General features: G+C 40.5%; 1 protein-coding gene across 10 annotated transcripts in view; it reads left to right on the top strand.

Annotated features, from left to right (window-relative positions):
* The window catches only part of WRN (WRN RecQ like helicase), a 261,779-nt gene that overhangs the window by 220,704 nt on the left and 17,616 nt on the right, over positions 1 to 23,459 (top strand). For 9 of the 10 annotated variants that reach the window (XM_072114010.1, XM_072114009.1, XM_072114011.1 and 6 more), the window contains 10 exons: positions 6,193 to 6,290; positions 8,424 to 8,499; positions 8,575 to 8,651; positions 11,533 to 11,611; positions 12,505 to 12,617; positions 13,753 to 13,867; positions 17,132 to 17,263; positions 19,048 to 19,210; positions 20,631 to 20,860; positions 22,371 to 22,502. In XM_072114010.1, the coding sequence (XP_071970111.1) occupies positions 6,193 to 6,290; positions 8,424 to 8,499; positions 8,575 to 8,651; positions 11,533 to 11,611; positions 12,505 to 12,617; positions 13,753 to 13,867; positions 17,132 to 17,263; positions 19,048 to 19,210; positions 20,631 to 20,860; positions 22,371 to 22,502 (1,215 nt within the window). The remainder of the gene's footprint in view (positions 1 to 6,192; positions 6,291 to 8,423; positions 8,500 to 8,574; positions 8,652 to 11,532; positions 11,612 to 12,504; positions 12,618 to 13,752; positions 13,868 to 17,131; positions 17,264 to 19,047; positions 19,211 to 20,630; positions 20,861 to 22,370; positions 22,503 to 23,459) is intronic. The other variant, XM_072114014.1, reaches the window with a different exon arrangement.

The raw sequence follows: 23,459 nt of genomic DNA on the forward strand, positions 1-23,459 counted from the left end.
TGTAGGCATACAATGTATCGCAACCTACTACAATACACTCACTTTTTCCTCTCTTTTTTTTTTTTTTTTTCCTTTTTCCTTTTCTTTTCTTTGCTTATAATCTGATCACACGGTACACATGGTTCACTTAAACACATTTCCGCTCATATGCCAATGGAAGAATGATAACCAGCAATATAACACCATCCCTCCTTTCTCCTCTTTCTTCCTTTGCCCCTTTGCGGCGCATTCTATTTTCCATTTTCCTTTGTTATTTCTCTTTTAGGCCCAGTTTTTCCTCTCCAGACTCCCTCGGCACTTCCCATCTCTGGTCCCTCCGCCCTCCTCTTTATCTTCCCTTACCTCTTCTTCTCCTCTTCAGAATACAGCGACATACATCTAGACATCCCGGACAGAGGCGCGCACGCGCATTGAGTGGCGCGGCTCCGCTACTGTCCCAGCCGGCGGCATTGTGGCGCACTGCGCATGACCGGGTATCCGATAGCGCTGTCGGACCCGGCGCATGCGCACCAGTGCCGTGCCGCCGGAAATGGGGCATGAATCGGACCCGGAAGCCGATCACGGCGCGTGCGCCAAATCCGCCTGTCCATATGTATAAAAACCGGCCTCCCAGCGTCAGTTTCGTACGCCCTGAGGAAGCGTGGGCGAAACGCGCGTTGGGGAGTCCAGGAGGCAGCCACAGACGACACATAATGGGTAGGACACTTGTCTGCTATTTTACTGATGCATTTATTGTAGAATTCAGCAATGTACCCTGGTATGTGGTCATGAGGTTTTTGTCTCACTGGACCTTTTGTGTTGGATTTCCTTTGCACAAAACTTGTTAATTATATCATCTTAAATGACAGTACAATTTTGTGTTGTCTCGTGTTGAAGAATAAAGATTTATATGTATTGATTTTAACGAACGTTATAACTCCGTTTCTTTTTTGGTAATAAATGTCAAGGTAGTTGTGTAATCCTATTTGAATATATTCTAATGTGATAAATAGCAGTATTTTAAGATTATTTCACAAAATATTCTAAATCATAGAATAAAACCCTATTAAACTAGCAGAGTAACTTTCCAGTTTTCACTGCGGTGCTGTTCCAAAGTGAAAGAGTCACCCCTTTGGCCTTCATCTGAACAACATGCTGGTATAGGGTTTCAATCGGCCATAGCAGGAGAAGTTGGTTGTTCTAAGTCTGTGATGTTGTAAAGATGCAATATTCTAGAAATCACAAACTCATTTGACCCTTGAAAGAAAAATGCATTAACCCCTTACCAACATGTGACGTAACTGATATAAATATAAATAAACAGTATAAATCATAAACACATTAGGTATCGCCATGTCCGAAAATGCCCGATCTATCAAAATATGATCATGGTTTTTCACAGCGTTTAACCTTATAACGGAAAATCGCGCCCAAAGTCGAAAATGGCACTTTTTTGTCATTTAAAAAAAAATTAAAAATTCTATAAAAAGTGATCAAAAGGTTGTACAGTCCTAAAAATGATAACATTGTAAATTTCCGCAAAAAACGGCACCACCCACAGCTCCATACACCAATGTATGAAAAAGTTAATAGCGCCAGAAGATGGCAAAATCCACCAAAAAAAATTTGTGCAGGAGGTTTTAATTTTTTTAAATGTATGAAAACATTATAAAACCTATATAAATTTATCTACCTTTATCAAGTTATCCCCGTAATCATCCCCGTAGACATGTCATTTGGAGCGCACAGTGAAATCCGTAAAATCCAAGCCCACAAGAATACGGCACAAATGCGTTTTTTTTTTTTACAATTTCACTGCATTTGGAATTTTTTTCCCGCTTCCCAGTACACGGCATGGAATATTAAATACCACCATTTTGAAGTGTAATTTGTTACGCAGAAAATAAGCCGTCACACAGCTCTGTACAAATAAGTTACAGATTTTTGAATGTGGGGAGTGAAAAATGAAAACGCAAAAACGAAAAAGGGTTGCGGCGGGAAGAGGTTAAAGGACATAATAATACAGAGAATCTCCATGGGTAATCTTTTTTAACACTGCAGCTGGAATAGCTCACCAGTTCAGCACTGAACAGGGTAAGGATCTGTCTTGTCATACAATGGGGCAGATTTACTTACCCGGTCCATTCACGATCCAGCGGCGCGTTCTCTGCGCTGGATTCGGGATTCATTAAGGTAGTTCCTCCGCCTCCCACCAGGTGGCGCTGCTGCGCTGAAAAGCATCGGAACGTGCTGGAGTTCACCGAGCCGGGCTGAGAGAAGGTAAGTGCAAGCTCCGCGACAGATTATTTTTTTTTAAATGCGGCGGTTTTTCCGAATCCGTCGGGTTTTCGTTCAGCCATGCCCCCCCCCCCCCCCCGATTTCCGTCGAGTGCATGCCAACGCTGATGCGCCACAATCCGATCGCGTACGTCAAAATCCCGGGGCAATACAGGGGAAATCGGCGCAAATCGGAAATATTCGGGTAACACGTCGGGAAATCGCGAATTGGGCCCTTAGTAAATGACCCCCAATGTCTCAACATTTAAGAGCATTTGGACTGAAAACACTCTATGCCAGTGGTTCTCAACCTTTCTAATGCTGTGACTCCGCAATACAGTTTCTCATGTTGCGTTGAACCCAAACCATGTACAAGAATATAACTACTATAATACTGACCCATATGTACAAGAATATAACTACTATAATTCTGCTCCCTATAATAGTACAATAGTACAAACAGTCATATGGAACATTAGGAGTGAGGGCTTACATTCTATGAGGATGAAGGGGTTGACACAAGAGCTAAAAGAGATTGTACAATGGTCCAGCCATTCTTTATAAGGGAACAATAAAAATAATTTAATAATTAATAATTTAATAAATAAAAATTCAGCTGCTTGAGCCAGCCATCAGCTGTCATCTTATTTGCAAGGTCCAAGGTGAAAGTGACACAGAGAAGCTTAGAACTTGGTATATATCTGGTGTTTGCTGGATAACAAACGCGAGGAGGACATAGAATGGACGAGTAGAGGGAGAGTTGACAATTCATGCAGTTTGCAAGTATGATAGGCTTGCCTAAAGAGGTGGGTTTTAAGAGCACGTTTGAAACTTTGGAGGGTGGGTATTAGTCTGGGAGTCCGAGGAAGGGCATTCCAGAGAATTGGGGCAACTCTGGAGAAGTCCTGGAGACGTGCATGAGAGGTTTGAATTAAGGTAGAGATTAATCTAATATCACTGGCAAATCGAAGAGCATGGGTAGGGCGATAGCCTGAGAAGTGAGATAGGGAGGTGCAGCATTATTCAGAGCTTTGTGGATGAGGGTTATTATTTTAAAGTGAATACGGAAAGAGACAGGCAGCCAGTGCAGTGATGGGAAAAACTGGAGGCATCCATGTAGCGTTTGGTTAGAAAGACCAGCCTGCATTAAGAATAGATTTAAAGAATTTAGTGAGTGGAAGAACGATTAGTAGGGAGTTAAAGTAGTCTAGTCGAGAGTGAATAAGCGCAACATTTAGCATTTTAGAAGTTTCAGAAATGGTCGGATTCTGGAGATGTTTCTGAGATGCATGCGGCAAGAGCGACCAAGAGATTGAATATATGGTGAGAGGTCAGAGTCCAGCATAACCCCAAGACAGCGACCTGCTGTCTAAGTGCTATAGTGATCCCACAGATCGAGATGGAGAAATTCCCTATGTACAAGAATGTGACAACTATAATTTTGTCGCCTATGTACAAGAATATAATTACTATAATACTGCCTCCTATGTAAAATAATATAATTACTATAACACTGCTCCTCCCCAGGTCTCATCTCCCTCCTCACATCACTCAGGTAGCCCCCCCATTTCTGCTACCGCTCCTCACACAGAACTCCCCCCAGGTATTGCCCCCCTCCTTAAACAGAATCCCACCCCCTGGTCTTGTCACCCCCCTTCCCTCCACAACACAAAGTTCCCTCCCAGTTCTGCCACAGTTCTTCACAGAACAAACCCCTCCAAAATCTGCCCCCCCCCCACCACATCAAAGAATCCCCTCCCCAGATCTTACCCAGGATCCCCACAGGTCTAGTCCTCTATCCTTGTCCCACCCTTACTGTCAGCATGTATGTGATTGAGAAGCTGTGATGTGATCATTACATCATCTTAGCTTCTTTAGCCGCAGGCTGTAGGAACTGTATTTCTATATAGAAATACAGTTTCTATAGCGACACCTGCAGCAAGACCTTAAATGATGTCATTCACGGTCCCGCAGCAACTAGTGTGTGCATAATGCACACTTGTTTTATGCGGCAAAAAATGTGATAATGTGATGGCTTTGGGAGACCCCTGTCATTCGACCCCCACCAGGGTCGCGACCCACAGGTTGAGAACCGCTGCTCTATGGAGTAACCAAATCTCTCATTAGCAGAAAGAATTAAAGGGGTTATCCGGGTTTAAAAAATTTCTTATGGCCGGGCTGGGGAGGCTATTTAAACACAATAAACATGTACTTACCTCCTCCGGTGCTGCCGATGCGCCGCGACGCGGCCGGTCTGTGCGCCGCTTTCATTACAAGTGCGCACAGAGAGCTTCTGGCCAGCCAGATGCTCCCATGCGACACCATCTCCCAGCGCTTACAACGCTGAGAGATAGGGACGGATGGGAGGAGACGTCCACATCGCGGACCGGAAGCTCCCTGTGCGCGGCTTCCGTGCCCCTGTAAACAAATAGGGGCACGAACCGAAGGGACCGCGGGGCATCGGTGGCGCCGGAGGAGGTAAGTACATGTTTATTATGTTTAACTAGCCCTCCCCAGCCCGGCCCTAGGTAATTTTTAAAACCCGGATAACCCCTTTAAAGGGCTGTCCGCACCACTTGCTCTTCAGCAAAGGGGAGTCCAGAGGAGAAATAGTCCACAGTTCATTTTAGTGATGAAAGCAAGTTTAATTCATCTGATGGGAAAGACTGAATGCAAATAAATCGGTGAAAGATGGTGGAGGTAGTGTCCACATAACATTACAGCTGCATACAGAGATAGGATGGGGAGTAGCTGCTGGATTTAACTTGAGGAAGCCACGCCCTCCTCAACTCACTGTAGCCATGCTTAGATAAAACTATAAAGTGGGAATCTCAGGGGAACAAGTTCTAGCTAAAAGAAAGGTGTTAGTTACTAGGGCTCTATGGGAACCTGTCACTACCTGTATTTGTGAAAAATATGTTGACGGGTTCCCTTTAAATAGTCTAAGTTTATCAGTAATACATCTATTTAGCCCTAAAATTTACACTTTTCCAAAAGTTAAAAGGAGAAAACACATATTAAATTTTTTTATGCAATTATTCCCAAGAATGTTGACATCCTACATTTGGACATATGGGCGCACAGTGAGGCGCTGAAGGGAAGGAGCATCATGCAGCTGCTAGTTTGTCCTAAAGAATAGTGTTCCCCAACCACCGGTCCATGGCCCAAGACTGGGCTGTGGAACACCTGGTTCCTGGCCGCGACCATTCTCTGTAAAAACCAAAAAAACAATGCCCATCTTCCCTGTTGCCATGCAGCAGTCTTCTCTTTCTTTACTTTATTTCCACATTAATGCGCTGTTCTATTGCTGGGGTGCATGATGATGTCATCACATCGTGTCTCCTGACAATAGAGCCAAGCATTAATGCAGAAGAGAAGACTGCTGTAGGGGAACGAGGAAGGTGAGCATGCTGCAGGAAATGGGACAATATAAGCTAGGAGTTATGGTGGGGCATGCAAACATACATTTTTGGCTATGAAACTGACACCAGACCACATCCCAGTCACCTACCCACCGGCCCCTGGATAAAATTTATGTTTAGAGCCAGTCCCTGCGCAAATAAGTTGGGGACCGCTGCTATAGAATGTAGCGTTTTTTAGTTCCTTCAACTGAATTCATTTTAAGATTGTAATTGCATTGCCTATTCACATTCTAAAAGGATTATAGCACAAACTTTCCAGTGGCCAGTCTTGATTTATTTCCTCCATTTTTATGACTTTTGATCTGGCCGGCACAAAAGCTTATGTGCAGAAGTCACTGAGATAAAAGAAATTCCTACCTGGTGTAGTGTGCTATGTGATGTAGTTTACAAGTAGCAAGAAAGTTGACGACGTAAAGCAGTAACAGTCTCTGAGACAACCGTGTAGTAGGAAATTATTGAGGACTTCAGAAAAGTGCTTCATCTTGTATTTGTGGATGATTTTTTTTTTCTGAAGGGCAGAAACTGGATGAAGAAAGCAGAGAATCAATCATGCCCAAATCTTTTGTTAACGCCAAATGAAGAGCTGTGTCCTCGAAAATCTTTTATGGCAAGGTAATTCTGTAACAAAAGATAGATGGATTGGTAGGTAAACATATAGGCTACTGTCTGTGTATTTACAAACTATTGCAGAGAAACAAAAGTTAGAATTTATTTAGTCCTTTATTTTTTTAATTCACCTTCACATAGCAGTATTTTGATCAGTGTTTTGCATCAGTATTTGTGTGCCAAAGCTATTGAAGGATCTTGACCTTTGGAGGAGTAAATCTCTTTATACTATCCAACGTTTCACCCCTCTGTTTAGATTACACAAACTGATGCAAAATACAATACTGCCGTGCAGGGATTATTCTAGCCTTTATGCTGCCTGAGGCAAAAATGTAAATGCTCACCCTACCCCCAGCATCCTACCCTTAATCCTGTGATTTATTTGGCCCAATGAATTAGAAAAATTTTTAAACAGTGTCTGCAACCTGATCAACATGTATTATAATATATTCACCCTAATGACATTATCTTAGAATACTGCTACTAAATTGAGTGACCAACAGAGAAACCTGTATGAGTGGTCACTAAGGAGTTAATTGATAGACTGCTTAAAGGGGTTGTCCACTTTATATCAAATAACTGATATTGTTTGTGTAATGAAAAGCTATACAATCTTCCAATATACTTTCTATATCTTCATGGTTTCCTAGATCTCTGCTTCATCGCAGACCTGTGTGACTACACAGATTTCTATCAACTGGAAGTAAACAAAGTTTCTCATGGTTTTCTATAGAAAGCTTCTGAGACAGAAATTATATTGGAAAATTATATAACTTTTCACAACACAAACAATATCAATTATTTGATGAAAGTGGAGAACCCCCTAAGGCAGTGATGGCGAACCTTTTAGAGACCGGGTGCCCAAACTACAACCAAAACCTACTTATTTACCATCAAGTGCCAACATGACAATTTAAACAGTAACTTATTGCTCTCTGTTGTTCCACGACATTCAATCGTATCGGCCCCCTGAGGACACCAATACAGTTGAAAGCAGAAGGGTAAATTCGGATATCATTGTAGCTTCTCTCCACGGTCTCTCTGTACAGGAAGAATCGTCGGGCCAGCAGTAGGACCTCCAAAAATATTCTGGACCTGTTCTCACCTTCTTACCCCTCTTGAGTTCCAATCAGTCAAGGATACATTAACTTAAAAGAGTGCTGAGACCTGCATCTTAATGGTCTAAGACTGCAGGAAGATTCAAGTCCTGTCTGGTGAATTTTGTCCTGAAGTGACAGCCTGGGTGCCCACCAAAAGGTCCCTGAGTGCCACAGGTTCGCCATCACTGCCCTAAGGCTTGGTTCATATAATGCATTCTATCTTCAAACCCAGTACAAGCGTGTCAAGCAAAACCCCTCACCAAACGCATGTATATATAAATTTTGTATGTAAGTAACAAATTGTATTTTGCCTTTTAACAATAAGGACTAACATAACATATGCATTGCCCGATGCATTTGCAATGCCTTTCAAAATGTAGACACATCATTTGAAAGCGGCCTCAATTAATAAATGCAACCCTCATATTATTAACTTACAGCCCCACTCTAATATACTGATTTATAAATTAGTCCGCTCCGAGTTTTATTAAAATGCTGCCTCTCTATATACAGCCACCACAGTTATATTATCTACACCCCCCGCCCTACATTCATATCCAGCTCCCCCAGTTGTATTAAATAGATCGCGTTACCACATTGATGTCTCCATTGAGCCCCCTCCCTCATTCATAGCTCACTTCTCCACTCCCCCCCCCCCCCCCCCACACACACAGTTAGATTATATAGAGTCTCCCTAGTTAAAAAAGAACAGAAACAGTTACTCACCTCAGGTCTGAGCTTCCATGCCACTTCTTTCCCTACCCCCTGCTAAGGCTTTTTTACCAGAATGCAGGCATCATGTGCCGTATGTATCCTACAGAGCCGCCATAGGTACCCAAATTGCCCCCGTTATGATCAGACATTGTGATGACCCATCAATGCTCTGCTTTCTTCTGCGACCATGCTGCTATGTGAACTTGTCTTAAGCATTACACAGGACACAACACAAAGTGCAATATCCTGACTAAAATAAAAGGAAAGCATTATCACCAACAGACTGCATGTTATTACGCTCTTTACACCTATTTTTTTTAAATAGTTTGCAGCTACATTCACCAATGGTTAGGCAGCCGCTACAAACTGCAGGATCCAAGAAGCCTGAAGCTGGGGCTCAGGTTAGATTTTTTTCTTTTTATTATTTGCTTTCTTATTATTGTCAGCATGGTTGCTATAATTTTTTGTATTTACAGAAATCCTTATTGAAAGATAAGTTTTCATATGAAGAACCTGGGAAGCTGTCTAAAGCATCACAACTACCATCAAGCAGGTATACTTCATAGTGCATGAAAGTGTTTTATCCAAACAACAAAAAGGGGGGTCTAGCACTCCTTTGGTAGGGGTAGTAAGGGTCAAAGACATATAGGTAAGACCAATACTAAACTCACAAGAAAAAAAGAAGTATGCTATAGGACCCAAAACGATATATATACAAATTTTATTGATACTATAATACACAACGACACAAAAAGACAATAAAAACATTTAAAAGTGTGAACAACACACAAAACCAATCCAGCAGGGAGACCTAGAATATGATAGTGCTGGTCATCCCTACAAGCCTCCAGCTCCCCCTACTGGACACTCCCCTAGCTGCACAAGATAGAAAAAATTGATATAATGATAAAATGCTGAAAGTTTATACCAATGAATGAAATCAAAGCATTGAATCCCGGAAGGGGACCCCCATGAAGATCTGCAATTGTATGAACAACAACCATGCCACAGAAATGTCTGCAAAAAAATATACAATGAAAGACTATATGAAAAATGAATGAGGGTATCTACCTACAACAACCGGGGTGCACGCAAAGGAGAGGTGAGGGGAAGCTGGGGCACACAGCCCCGCGCGTATCGCCACCCAACTGTTGGCCGGTGTCCCGTTTATATGCCGGCGTCTCTCATTCAGCAATGGATGCCGCAGCTGGTGACTTCCGGTCCAGACCGGAAGTCTGATACATAGCTGTCAGTTGTATTTTCGCGCAGCCTCAGAAGCCTGAGTAATCGCGCATGCGCCAGAATCTGACGCCCGCTTCTGCTAATGTCCTCTGGTGTGAGTGATTGCGCATGCGCCAGAAACCGGCGCACGCTCTTACTAGTGTCCTCTAGTGTTCTCCAGATGTACTACAGTGTAACATATGGGTATGTGTTGAACTGGTGTCGTGCTGAGTGTGATGAGAAAGAAGAACGTGGGGGACAAAATATAAAAATGTGAGAATAAAGAAATGAATGCATAAATTATACATTATACAAAAACCACTGAGCCCATATATACCTAAAAGAATATAAAAATATATACCTCATACATGTGGAAATTAGTACAAAGAACACGGGATATATATATAACTATATGCCACACTATCAAGGGTAAATAGTTCATCCTAAAGTTAATTGTTAATCAATTAAAGTTGTGCCCCACATGGCTGCCAATAACACACTCATATCCAAATGAACACTCATTCTTTCATGGGCCCATGAATCATACAAACACTCACCCAGTCATCATTCAAACAAAAGTGCAAATGCCTGTGCAAATTATTATACATGCAGTTTGCCCTACAGAGGATAAAAGGAGCAAAAACAGACAGTTGCCGAGCAGAATAGAGACGGGACAACAATATACAGTACTGTAATCAAAAATAGATATGTATCTCAGGTAAGACAATCGTAAAATCACATTATATGAAAATATTATATCAAAAATTTACAATTATATTAAGTCCGCTAGTGCAGGCTGAGGAAGAGTCTAGTTTTCGGAGAGCAAGTCGTCCAAGTGATGTATTCAATGGAATGTGTAATCAGATGTCATCAAAAGGGACAGGAAGGTACATGACATGAGAATGACCAAACAGGAATCCAAAAGCAGGAGCAAGTAGGAGCAAAAGAACCCTAAACGGTAAGTGTAAAGCACATTAAATTATGATGAAAGTGCAACAGAGCCTGAATGGAGCTGCCAAGTGCACGAAAGAAGAAATCTACGAAGGTGAAAGTGAAAAATGTTGACATAGACCGTGCCCGATCGTGCTGGAGGCACAAATGAATATGTGGAGAATGAGTGATGAACACCCACCAAGTGTTATATGGGCTACTTACTAGCCCTGAATACAAGAACGTGTTGAAGGGATCACAAAAAATTCGCACTATAGAAGGTGACCCAATGGGTACAAGGTGCCAAACTAAAAAGAAAAAGGAGACAGTGACCAAAAATAAATGTACCCTTGTGAAAAGCAAAATGAATGTGCAGCATGAGAAAGGAGATATGAAAGAGGCTGTTAAAGTGCACAAGCATGGAAAAGTGAAAACTAATATCCTACTTACCGCTTATAAAAACCACCAAAGAGAGATCTTCATTCATCCCTGATGGGGCTTTGCAGTTCAGACGAAAGATCCATTTAGATTCTGCCCTCAAAAGGGCTGGTGTAATATCTCCACCCCCGGATGTTGGTTGTGTTGTTCACACTATTAAATGTTTTTTATTGTCTTTTTGTGTCGCGGTGTATTATAGTATCAATAAAATTTGTTTATATTTCATTTTGGGTCTTATAGCATACTTCTTTTTTTTTCTTGTGAGTTTAGTGAAAGTGTTTTATTTGACTTTTTCTTTAAACTATACATCTGCACTTTAAATGCAGTTTTAGTGGAAAATTATTTAACAAGATGCCCAGGACTGCAGTAGCATTAAAAAAAAAAGATAAAAATCTTAGCGGTTCTGCATTAATAAGGCAAAGAAGTCCAATGTCTTAAAGGGGTTATCCGGGGTTCCACGTTCACATCGGAGAACAGCAGGTTAACTCCTACACTGTTACCACTCACATCTCATAATGCAGCTGTACAGTTAGCTGGGGTCAAGCAGGCTGGCACAAAGTGACAAGCGCACAGTGCATATCCAGGAGTTTCAAGCAGTGGCGTGAAGCTGTGGGCAGTGTACAAGGGCATGTTTAGGTGGCAGAGAGGACGTGGGGAGGCGGAGGAGCTAGACTCCGTACAAGAACTCTCCCCCTCTTTAATAGAAATGAGGGAGAATAAAAGTTATTTTTAGAAAATCGTGTGCTGTAATGGATCCTATGATACAAAATCATTCTTACTTGCTATTTATTAAATCTGTGTAGGTAACCTTATGTTTGAAATGTTTTTTTCATCTTCCATTTAAGCATTTTTAGTTGTATTTCACCTCGCAAGACATCAAAACCACCAGAACCAGCTGTGTCACCAAGAGAAATGGAGTTGCAGGTGAGATAATCCATGAATCCTTTGAAACATAGAAATCTGTATGAGATTGTGCTAATAGCACAACATACTAAATAGTTTTCTCAGAATAATTTTAGTTAAAAACAAACGTTAACAGTAACTCGCTTTTGTGGTCAGAGGGCCTCAAACTAGAGTGACTTGCTTCCAAAAGTTTTTATGCATGGAATTGCATGACTATGGTAGCTGTTGTTCAATATTCAAGATACCAATTTAACAAAAGTTCTAGTTATTCTATAGTTTCAATATACATAAAAGTTTAACACGTTATACCAAATGTATCATGGAATTTCATGGCGGGTTCCGTCATTCGAAAAACAGAGTAAGGGCTCATGCACATTAAGGTGTATTCTGAACATGTAGTAGCTGTTGTTTCTACATCTAGCACAAGTCCTGATTTACTTCTATGGGTTCATGCCCACATCAATGGAATCCACGGCCCGTGCATGAGCTAACTGTCCAAGCTGCAAAACGGCTGTTGTGTGCAGGTAGCCTAAGATATAGGAGACAAAATAGCTATCACACTCTCAGGCCAAAATGATAAGGTTGCTTGTGAGGCAGTAGTTTTGGGCTATTTCGTATTTTGGGATCAAGGAACTAGCCTTATAAAAAAAACTTTACCCAGTGATCAGACTCCCCACATGCATACATTTTCATCTTGGTTACGGTGCATATTTACTCAGTGGGATAGTGAAGCCATAGCATTGAACAATCCTCACTTCCCCTTCTGGTGTTTGGGGACATTTTTTTTTTTTTTAACTTGTGCAGGTTGGCGTAGCTCTATGATGTATTGCTTTAACATTTGCACAGTTTGCATGTATTATGAGCCTGAATAATGTTGTAGGAAATCTTAACTGATGATATTTTGTTTCCCACAGACTACACTGTATGGTAAACTGGTCGCAGCTAGGCAAAAAATTGCCAGTGAGAAGGATATCCCACCAGCTGTGTTAGCTACCAACAAAGTGCTTGTAGACATGGCTAAAATTAGGTAAATTTTTATTTTCTGTATGGTGTCTCAACAAGTAGCAAAGTGGAGGGTTAAAAATATAATTATCGAACACATATAGGAACGCTAAATTAAAATAACGTACTGTATATACTTCAGCTGCTATTTCTGTAGCTGTATCCAGATACTAAATACTTAATGCATTTTTCTTTTCTCGAAAATATTGTATATCTGAATTTAAAATGTTTAACACTTAAAGTGGTCCAACAGTTTTTAAAATTCTGGGGTTGGGATGGGGAAGTTTTTTTTTTTTTTTTTTTTCAAACCTGAGATATGGGGAAGGGTGGGCATGACCGGCCACCTCGAATGGCCTGAAGCTGAAACAAACGGGCATGGCCCTGCTAGACTGCCGTGCAGGACATCGGGAGGGACGAAGTAAGTACAGCTTTGTTTTGTTTAGTTTTTTAAATTTTAAAAACCCTCCCCATAGACTTTGTGTTTGATTCCCTCCATCTCCTGCAACCTGACTTGAGTGCAAGCCAAGTGGGGATTTTTTTTATCACAAAAATTGTGCTGAAAAACTTGGCATATGCTTGAGTATATATGGTACATCATGGTAAGAGATGGTTCTGATAATTGGTGGAAAAGCTTGGCCTTAAAGCGGCATTTCCATTTCGGTAAATTTATGTTATTGTTTGTATGATGGAAAATGATACAATTTTCCAATATACTTCCTGTATCAATTCTTCACGGTTTTCTAGATCTCTGCTTGCTGTCATTCTATAGAAATCTCCTATGTTTACTTCCAGTGGACAGAAATCTGACCATGGTCACACAGGTGCACGGCTCATTAGTATCATAGAGAGTAATCAGAGTTGTGGGTTATAACGAGCCGTGCACCTGTGTGACGATGGTCAAATTTCTGTCCACCTGAAACAAACAATGAGGTTTACTATAGAATGAAAGCAAACAGAGATCTAGAAAATAGTGAGGAATTGATACAGAATGTATATTGGAAAATTGGATACATCTGCAGTGTATCTGAGATATTGAACATGATTTATATTGAATTTAAGCTGTTACTGTTAAAATAAACACATAATACCTGTGGTGTAAGAAATGTAAGCCGCTTTTTGGCGTAAATTATTCTGTCTGTTATTTCTCTATAAATCTTTAGACCAACTACCATTGACAATATGAAAAGACTTGATGGAGTATCGGAGGCCAAGGCTAATATGCTTGCACCCCTTGTGGAGGTTGTAAAGGAATTCTGCCTCTCCAAAACTTTAAAGGTATTGTACACAATGTTTCCTTGCACTTGGGGAGAAAATTTACTAGCAGGTGGAGTAGTTACTTTTATATATGTGCTACATAATTAATTGCCATTCATTCATGATTGTCATCTGTAATCTCTCTGCATGATACAGAGCAGGAATACCGGAGCATGGAGTTTTCTTTCTGCAGCACCTAAAAGCAGATAGAAAACTTTGGTGATCCTCCTCTGCATTCAGCTGCATCTCTACTCCCCCTCCCTCCCCAGGCTACTCTTGCATAGGAAGTGCCTGACTGATAGATGGGAAGAAGGGAGAGGGATGTGTGGAGGGAAAAATGTGGCTGTCTCTACAGAGCCGCCAGCTGTTGCATTGGAGTCCCCTTCTACTACTGCTGAGCTTTATTAATTGTAAGTGTGCACTGAAACTATATTTGTCTGAAGTGTGTGTGTTGTATATGTGCACTGTGTATAACCATGAGGAAGCCTGTATAACAGGCGATATGCATGGGGTCTCTCTCGGTAATGTAAACTAATATTGATTGTTCTTATTATATTGTATAATTTTTTAAATAATTAACTGTGTTATACCTTTGTTCCAAAACATACACGTTTTACTACATTCTGAGTATGGATTTTGTATTATTGTGTCCAGCTTTGATGGTCTTTTAGTGTTTTTAAATGTCTTAATATCCAATAATAAAATACTTTGTTGTCCTATATACACAGCTATTTTTTTTTTCTTTGCACGGCATATATAATTTCCGATGTGTGGACTATCTATTATCTGTCCCACGTAGTCTAAGTTTTTGGGGGGTCAGACCTGGTGAGTGTTTAGCAGTCATCATAGTATTTTAGTTGCTCACTGGAAAAGTAAAATTGGTGGATGAGGATTGCAATTTCCCCATCAGTACATTATGCACAGCAGCCTGCAATCTGGTTATACAACTTTGTAAAGTGGAAGTATACATACTTGGAATGGTAAGTTGGGATCTTGGTTGGTCGTCAACTCTGTAAAGCCTCTACAGTGAGCTTCTTCTAAGAAATTAGAAGTAATGAAATGACTGCATTCTCTTTCCCTATATAATACATTTAAGTTTCCGACAATAAATTTATTGCACAGTATACAGTCATGGCCAAAAGTTTTGAGAATGATACAAATGTTAATTTTTACAAAGTCTACTGCATCAGGTGTTATAATGGCCATTTGCAATTCATTGCTGTTAAGCTGGTCACGCTTGATAACATTCTGGAGTATATGCAAAGTCAATATTTGCCTAGAAAATGAACTTTTTCCTCCAAAACATTTCAACTTCATTGCAGGCCTGCCTTAAAAGGATCAGCTAACATTGTTTCAGTGATTGCTCCAGTAACACAGGTGTGGGTGTTGATGAGAACAGGGCTGGAGATCAATCTGTCATAATTAAGTAAGAATCACACCACTGGACACTTTATAAGGAGGCTGGTGCTTGGCATCATTGTTTCTCTTCTGTTAACCATGGTTATCTCTAAAGAAACACGTGCAGTCATCATTGCACTGCACAAAACTGTCCTAACAGGGAAGAGTATCGCCGCTAGAAAGATTGCACCTCAGTCAACAATATATGGCATCATCAAGGAATTCAAGGAGAGAGGTTCCATTGTTGCCACAAAGGCTCCAGGGCGCCCAAGAAGGACCAGCAAGCTCCAGGACCATCTCTTAAAAGTGTTTCAGCTTTGGGATCAGACTGCCAGCAGTGCAGAGCTTGCTCAGGAATGGCAGCAGGCAAGTGTGAGTGCATCTGCACGCACTGTGAGGCAGAGACTCTTGTAGCAAGGCCTGGTGTTAAGGAGGGCAGCAAAGAAGCCTTTTCTCTCCAGAAAAAGGTACAGGGAGTGGACTGCTGAGGACTGGGGTAAAGTCATTTTCTCTGATGAATCCCCTTTCCGATTGCTGGAAAACAGCTTGTTCGGAGAAGACGAGGTGAGCGATACCACCAGTCTTGTCTCATGCCAACTGTAAAGCATGAAAAATAATCTGATGGTCCAGCCAGATTCCAAAACGTGTTCAAAATTTATTCAATTATCTCTTTACATCCACATTGTAATTCCTGTCCTCCAACACGTTTCGAACGGTACAACTGTGCTTAGTCATGACTGTTGTACCGTTCAAACGCGTTGGTGGACAGGAATTACACTGTGGATGTAAAGATATAATTGAATAAATTTTTAACACGTTTGGGAATCTGGCTGGACCATCAGATTATTTTTCATGTTGTTTTACCTTTCCAAACGAGGTGGGATCCTTGCCGGTTCCGTATGCAACTAAGAAAGGCTGGAGGTGAGCTGGAATTTTGCTCTTTGTTCCCAACTGTAAAGCATCCTGCAACTGCTCATGTGTGGGGTTGCTTCTCAGCCAAGGGAATCGTCTCTCTCACAGTCTTGCCTAAAAACACAGCCATGAATAAATAATGGTACCAGAATGTCCTCCAAGAGAAACTTCTCCCAGCCGTCCAAGAGCAGTTTGGTGATCAACAATGCCTTTTCCAGCATGATGGAGCACCTTGCCATAAAGCAAAGGTGATAACTAAATAGCTCAGGAAACAAAACATAAAGATTTTGGGTCCGTGGCCTGGAAACTCCCCAGATCTTAATCCCATTGAGAACTTGTGGTTAACCATCAAGAGACGGGTGGACAAACAAAAACCAACAAATTGTGACAAAATGCAAGCATTGATTGTGCAAGAATGGACTGCTATCAGTCAGGATTTGGTCCAGAAGAGAGGTCGAGAGGTCCTGAAGAAGGGTCAACACTGCAAATATTGACTTGGTGCATTAATTCATGCTAACTGTCAATAAAAGCTTTTGTTACTCAAGATATGATTGCACTTGTATATCTTTATGTGATAAAAACATCTGACAAACACACATAAGAACCAGAGGGCAACAGATCATGAGAAAATATAATATTTGTGTCATTCTCAAAACTTATGATCATGACTGTATGAAAAAAACATCTAATAATGTTCTCCAGAATTTTGCATGGAACAGAATTTAGGTTACACTACTTCATTATATTTCAATATTTAATATAATTCTCTTTAAAAATAAAAAAAAACCTCTGCTTATCTAAGTAATTGCTGATGGGTCCTTATTTTCTACTTTTATGTGACATTTGTCATTTTTCATTATCTTTACCTATCTACTAGATAAAAGTCCTATTGCAGATCCCACATATCAAGAAAAATTGTTCCATATATTATGTGGCCAATCCCAACAATAAAGGAAAACTATATTTTCATTTCAGGCAGATTCATCGAATGTTTCTGGTACAAATTTAAAAACTAATGTGGCTGTTTCCAAAGGCTCAGCTTGCACAGCTCTTCCGGAGTCTACTCGTGTTACCTACTCCCTTTTTCAGGAACAGAGATTATCAATGGTGAGTGTGACAGCATTGAGCTTTTTAATACTCGCTGCACTATAACAAAAAATAGTTGCACAATTTTGATACTATGTTACTTAATTCACACAGATAAAAAGAAAGCAAATGTAATAATGATTTATCTTTTGCACAATCACTTGGTTGCAAGAAATGTGACAATTTTGGCAGGTTTTGATCCAGGGCTGTCATGGTGATAAAATGAACCGACTCTGACACTACAAACATATAACAATTTAGAAAATGTAGAAATGTCCTTTAAATATCTGTTCTATTGTTGATCTAAGGATGTGAGCAGCATTTATTGGTCCAAGGGCCTTGTTCTGCTACTGTTCAACTTCAAGGGGCCACATCGGTTACCAGTAACCTAGATGCACCAAAAACCTCAGTACAGCACAAAATGCCAACCCAGAAATTATAAATGCCAGGATACAGCAATAAATACCACCCCAGCAACTAAATACTGCACTCAGAGCAGAGAATAATTGTGCAGACCCCAGAGCAGGTAATTCTGGAGACCAGATAGCAGGCCTAATATACTGGAGACCCCCAGAGCATTAAACTACTAATACTGGAGACTCCCCATAGCAGAAAAATACTGGAAACCCCCAGGGCATTAAACTACTAATACTGGAGACTCCCCATAGCAGACAAATACTGGAGACCCCAAGAGCAGACATACCATGCCATACAATACTGGAGCCCCGCATGTTAGATGACTAACAATACTGGAGCCCCCTAGAGCAGAAGACTAACAATACTGAAGCGCCCCGATTCCTTTCCTGGATCGTCTTCTGCTCTCTGCACCTCTCCTCCAACTTCTGCTCTGTCTACCTTGCTGGTTATATGCTGTGGCATCAGGACTGGGAGCAAACTGTGCCAGTAACAGGAAAGGACCCTGGAGCAGCACAGTACAACTGGCAACTATCACAGCTAAGCTTCCTAATACCAATAGAACCCATGCTGGATGGGAGTGCTGGAATATTACTTTATTATTTTTAGTTCCCTGGAGCCCATATTAAACTTCCATTTTAAATGTACTGTGTATACTGTGTGTATATATATATATATATATAATATATATATATTTATATATGTGCGTGTGTATATATATTATTTATATACACCCACGAAATGTACACAAATACACATTTCATATTCAATATAAACACACCATCATAATATACATACCGGTACATATACAAATGTAAGCACATTTTACATACTGTCTCCATACACAATATAAACACATGACACTATATATGCACATTTACACAACTTTAAACGAGCGTCACATCATTCCTGCTCGTGGTGTCCTGCAAGTTCCGACAGAGCTGGATGGTCCTCACCCAGCAGAAGAACCCTGTTACTACATTTACAGTCTGCCACTACTTCCTGTGGTGAGGCAGAAGAGGGGGCTGAAGGAGAATGTGAGTGCAGCATTGGTGGCTGCATCTACATTGGAATGGAGACTTTGGAGACCTGCACTGCCACTCCCTTTGACTGCTGAGCACTGCCTCCAGAGGCAAGTTTCTCACAGACCTCATGGTAGTTGCGGCACTCGGTGGCAGTGTTATTTCTGTTGAGCCACAGCCCCATTTGCATATTTCTAAAGTAAATTTTTGGCACAGAAGGAGCAGCTAGAAAATAAAAAAGGGATGAGTGTCATCTGTAGGCATGACCATGTATCTTCCAAGTAGCATAAGATTTGTTTAAGGTGGATAAACATTACCTTAACTCATTACCTTTACATTTTCTAATAGTGTTTATATTTTTCTTTTCAGCAAGCTGTTGCGGATACCCGAAGTATAAGCTTGACAGCTGTTGGCATGCACTTATGGCAAGCACTGAAAGCTGGTTACCCCCTTGATGTGCAGCGAGCTGGCCTAACACCTGCTATACAGAAGACTATAACAGACGTCATTAATGGGCCGACTATCAACTCAGGTCACACAAATAATAAATACATATTAAATTATAGTTATATAAGTATAATTGACTGAGACTTGATGGCCTGTCAATATCTTACTGTTGGGGCTGACACTCAACTGTTCTGGACATAAGAAGAAAAAAAAAACATTCATCTCACCAAATCTTTGATGGTTTTTATCTACAATTTTTGCCTGTGCCAGAAGTCTCTTGCTACTCAGCTGCCATGCCCATCATAAAATGAAAATATGGATCATGTACTTGTTCGATCTTTCATCTTCGTAGTGCCCAGAAGCTTTGTGTCTACGGCTTGCATAGAAGTAAAGGCTGAATAATTGCTTACCAGTCCCAGCAAAGAGATGGGAACAATTAGAATTACCAGTTTTATTTGCATGTACAAAATTATTATGTACAAAGTTACTATGGCTACAGGAGTGGTTGACGTCAATACAAAGAAGTAATGCAAATATTATTGACCAGTAATCTGAAAGGATCTGTAATAGGATCTTTTCTTGAATAACAGCTTCAATAAAACATTTAGATTAGGATATTGTTATATAGAAAAATATAAAAGGCTGTTCAAGAGCCGCTAGGATCTCCAGGTTAACTGGGAATATTGGGGGCAGGTAACCTTTAGCACTTCTCCAGCAAAATACATCCTGTGTGCCGTGGGGCTTTTTCTCCTGTGAGGACCCTATAAGTGAGCTATGGCTCTTTTATTTGTCAGTATTCGGGGTGGTCACTATTTCACAACTCCCATTGGGGTGGTTCCTTAGAAGCATTAAGAATCTCTTTTTCAGTTAAGACCACATCTTGAAGGTTTTCCAGGTGGAGATATTGTTATTAGTTATTGATTTGAGTGCAGCTGTATATGACCTTATTACGCTGACAATGAATATACATAAACCAGTTTATATAAACGTGTAGGAATAAATGGAATACATGATAGAAAGTTCCCAAATATGTAAAATTAAAATAGTGTTACTATTTTATCTTGCAGAAGTTGCATAGCTGGACTAACTTGGGTGAAGTAAGGATAGTTTTATTATTTTCTTTCTGCATACAGTACTCTGCAATGCTTGAAGAAAATTTAAATAGTTGGGAAGATTAGAATGATACATCTCTAAACAAATGTAACACCAAAATATTTGTTGATGTAAGTGTCATGCTACTGAAGGAACTTTTATGGATAAATTTCTATTGGTTCCATTTTATACCTTGGCACTTAACCCTTCACAGGCTAATGTTATTTTCTATTTGTATTTATACATACAGTAGCACTTTGTGCATAATTTAGTTTATTTGTAGGTTCAACCAGATAAAAATGGGGATGTTCCACACCTTCCATTTCACTAGTTTTTAATTATTTCTTGAAAATGTTAATGGATGTAATTTAATAAATAAATGTAATGTAATAATAAAAGGTTAATATTTACAGATCTATCAAGTTTTCAAGCTATAAGGTCATTGGTGCCTCCTGAAATTGAAATCTACCTCATAAGGATAATGATCACTCTGATGGAAAATGGAAAGGGTGATCAGCTGGAGAACAAACCGCTTGCCTCAACCAAGGCTCAACAAAGTTTAACTTTTCAAACGAGAAAAAAGTCATGGGAACAGGAGGCCAAAACTACTACAGAAGAAAGTCATCTGTGGATTGAAAAGGAGGTTAGATGTTCTATATATGATCAATGACATCTAGACGTCATGAAATCTATGTGCTAACCAGTTTATTTAAGGGAACCAATGCAAGATCAGTCTAAAATTAAAAAAAAAAATCGAAAATATAATTTTCACAACCAGAGTTACCATTAATTTTAAACCAGTGAAAAAATAGATGGCCTGTATCTTCTCCTGACATGTCTGATTTAGTTAATCTTGTATTGTTCATGAAATATAAAGTATTAAATTTTATGATGTACATTCTGCTGTACTTACCGTATTTTTAAGACTATAAGGCGCACAAAAAAATATTTTGATCTTCTCAGAAAGGGGTGCGCCTTATAGCCCAGTGCGCCCTACATATGAACCGTACTTACAGACAACAGCTGCCTTGAACTGTGTACAGGTCTGCCACCTGCTGGTCATTCATCCATATAATCAGGTGCGCCTTATAATCCGGTGCACCTTATATATGAACCTAGACATTTTAGCAGGCATTTATTGATGGTGCGCCTTATAATCTGGTGCGCCTTATAGTCTGAAAAATAAAGTATGTATACAACATAAAGTATGTATACAGTAAGTATACAACATCAGTATGTATACAACATAAAATAAATTAGCAACTTGGTGTTATGTTCTTTCCAGTCTAACATGGTTCAATCAGTGCTGACAAAGGCAGACTATATATGATGGTCTTATTTTTGGAAGTTATACCCTACCCACAGGTTGAGCTGCTTGGGACCCCCACAATTCAGAGAAGGAATTAGTGGAGCAGCCGGATGTGCATTCCGCCATCCCTCTCCTTTCACTGGCTACCTCTGACCCTCCCATACAATAGAATGGTGCTGCCGGGCGCATGCTTAACCTGTGGTTACACCCATTATTGAGAATGGGATTCCCATTCTTCAATTTGTGGAAGTCCAGTTATCATAATCCTCTCAGGTCAACACACATGAGAGGGTAAGGAAGGCTTATTATTAAATCTTACCTTTGTATAGTTGCTGGATAGACTTGCATCTGTTCTGTGTGTTCAAACTGTCCTGATTTTGGCTCACAATAAGTGAGGACCAAACAAAGCTGTTAACTGGGACTAACGAGTTATTTAACAATATAAGAATAACACAATGGTGTTCTAGAATTGTTATTTCTGAGACAATACAGACAAGGCAGATGAGGTAATGAGTCATTTTTTAATATAAATGCTTATAAGGGCATCTCGACCAGAACATGCTTAGTCCGTAAAATACACGGACTCTGTGATGGCTGCATTTCACAGACCAAACCCTGCAAACCCCCGGAGTCCATGCAATCATAGTTATACATGATACAAAGAGTTCCCGCTGTACAGCTGCACCACCGCACCATACTGAAAACTAGATTACATTATTGTCCAGCGGGAATGCACAGACTCTACTGTAGTGTTCGGTCCATGAAATGTGGCCACCAAATGGTTTGTGATTCACAGCCAAGCACCTTCATGTGGGTAAACCCTAAACTATATATCTTATTTCAGGCAGAATCACTGAATGTTTGCGGTACAAATTTACAAACTAACGTGGCAGATTGCGGAGGCCCAGCTTCCATGGCACTTCCAGAGTCTCCACGTATTACCTACTCCCTGTTTCACGAACAGAGATTGTCAATGGTGAGTGTAACATTTTTATAAGCTCTCTAGAACTCTCTGCACTGTGATAAAAAATGAAATGTACTTGTGTGTACATACATGACTTGGTACGATGTGGTAATTCACAGTGCAATGAATAAATAGCACCAAAAATCATAAAAAAAAAAAAATTGGTAAGGGCCATCATTTACCATTAACATTGTCTGTTTTTCTTAAGAATATGCTACATCTACATCAGTTAGATTATTAAAAGAAATCTACCATCACAACTAGACATAATAGAGCAGCATTGCTTGTAGATCCGTGCACCCCAATTCCAGGGCTCCAGCTTCACGCTCACTGCAGCTCATCTTACAGGCCTCCATTTTACACCCCTCTGCTAAAGCTAAATCTTTTTATAGGAGATTAGATTAAAATTGTGCAATAACCCTGGCCTGTTTGTCATTGTCGTCTACTCACACACAGTTGACAGTAGAAAACAGCGCCTGAGCGGCAAACATGGGCAGAAATAGAAGCACATAGAAAGGTAGGCAAAAACAGCCTCACAGATTTAGTGTTTCTTGCTTTTGGAATATAATTGTTTATGCACTTTAAAACTAGTGGTCATCTTTCTAAAGGTGCCCAAGTAGGCAAAGATGGTCAAAATACATACAATAAGCCTGCTAAAAGGCTGTTCCGCCAACAGCTTTTTTTCCAAACATTTTCCCCCTCTCACCACGACAGCACCCAACCAGAGAGAGGGATCCGCCTCCAGGGACAGGAAACCCAGACTTCAAATTGTGCGCTACGCCCCATCTCCTTCAGTGGTTTCCTGTCCCTGACGGGGGATCCAGTGAGTCTCGGTGAGGCTCAAGGAGTCACGGTAAGGGGGGAATGGGAGTCCCAGGTACCCCCAGGTGGCTGCACAAGATCCCCCGCCGAGACTTACCGGAGGGTGGTTACTCGGCGGGGTGCGCATGTGAATGCTGCGAGGTGCAG

Source organism: Engystomops pustulosus, chromosome 1 (assembly GCF_040894005.1).
Source record: "Engystomops pustulosus chromosome 1, aEngPut4.maternal, whole genome shotgun sequence".
Classification (NCBI taxonomy): Eukaryota; Metazoa; Chordata; class Amphibia; order Anura; family Leptodactylidae; genus Engystomops; species Engystomops pustulosus.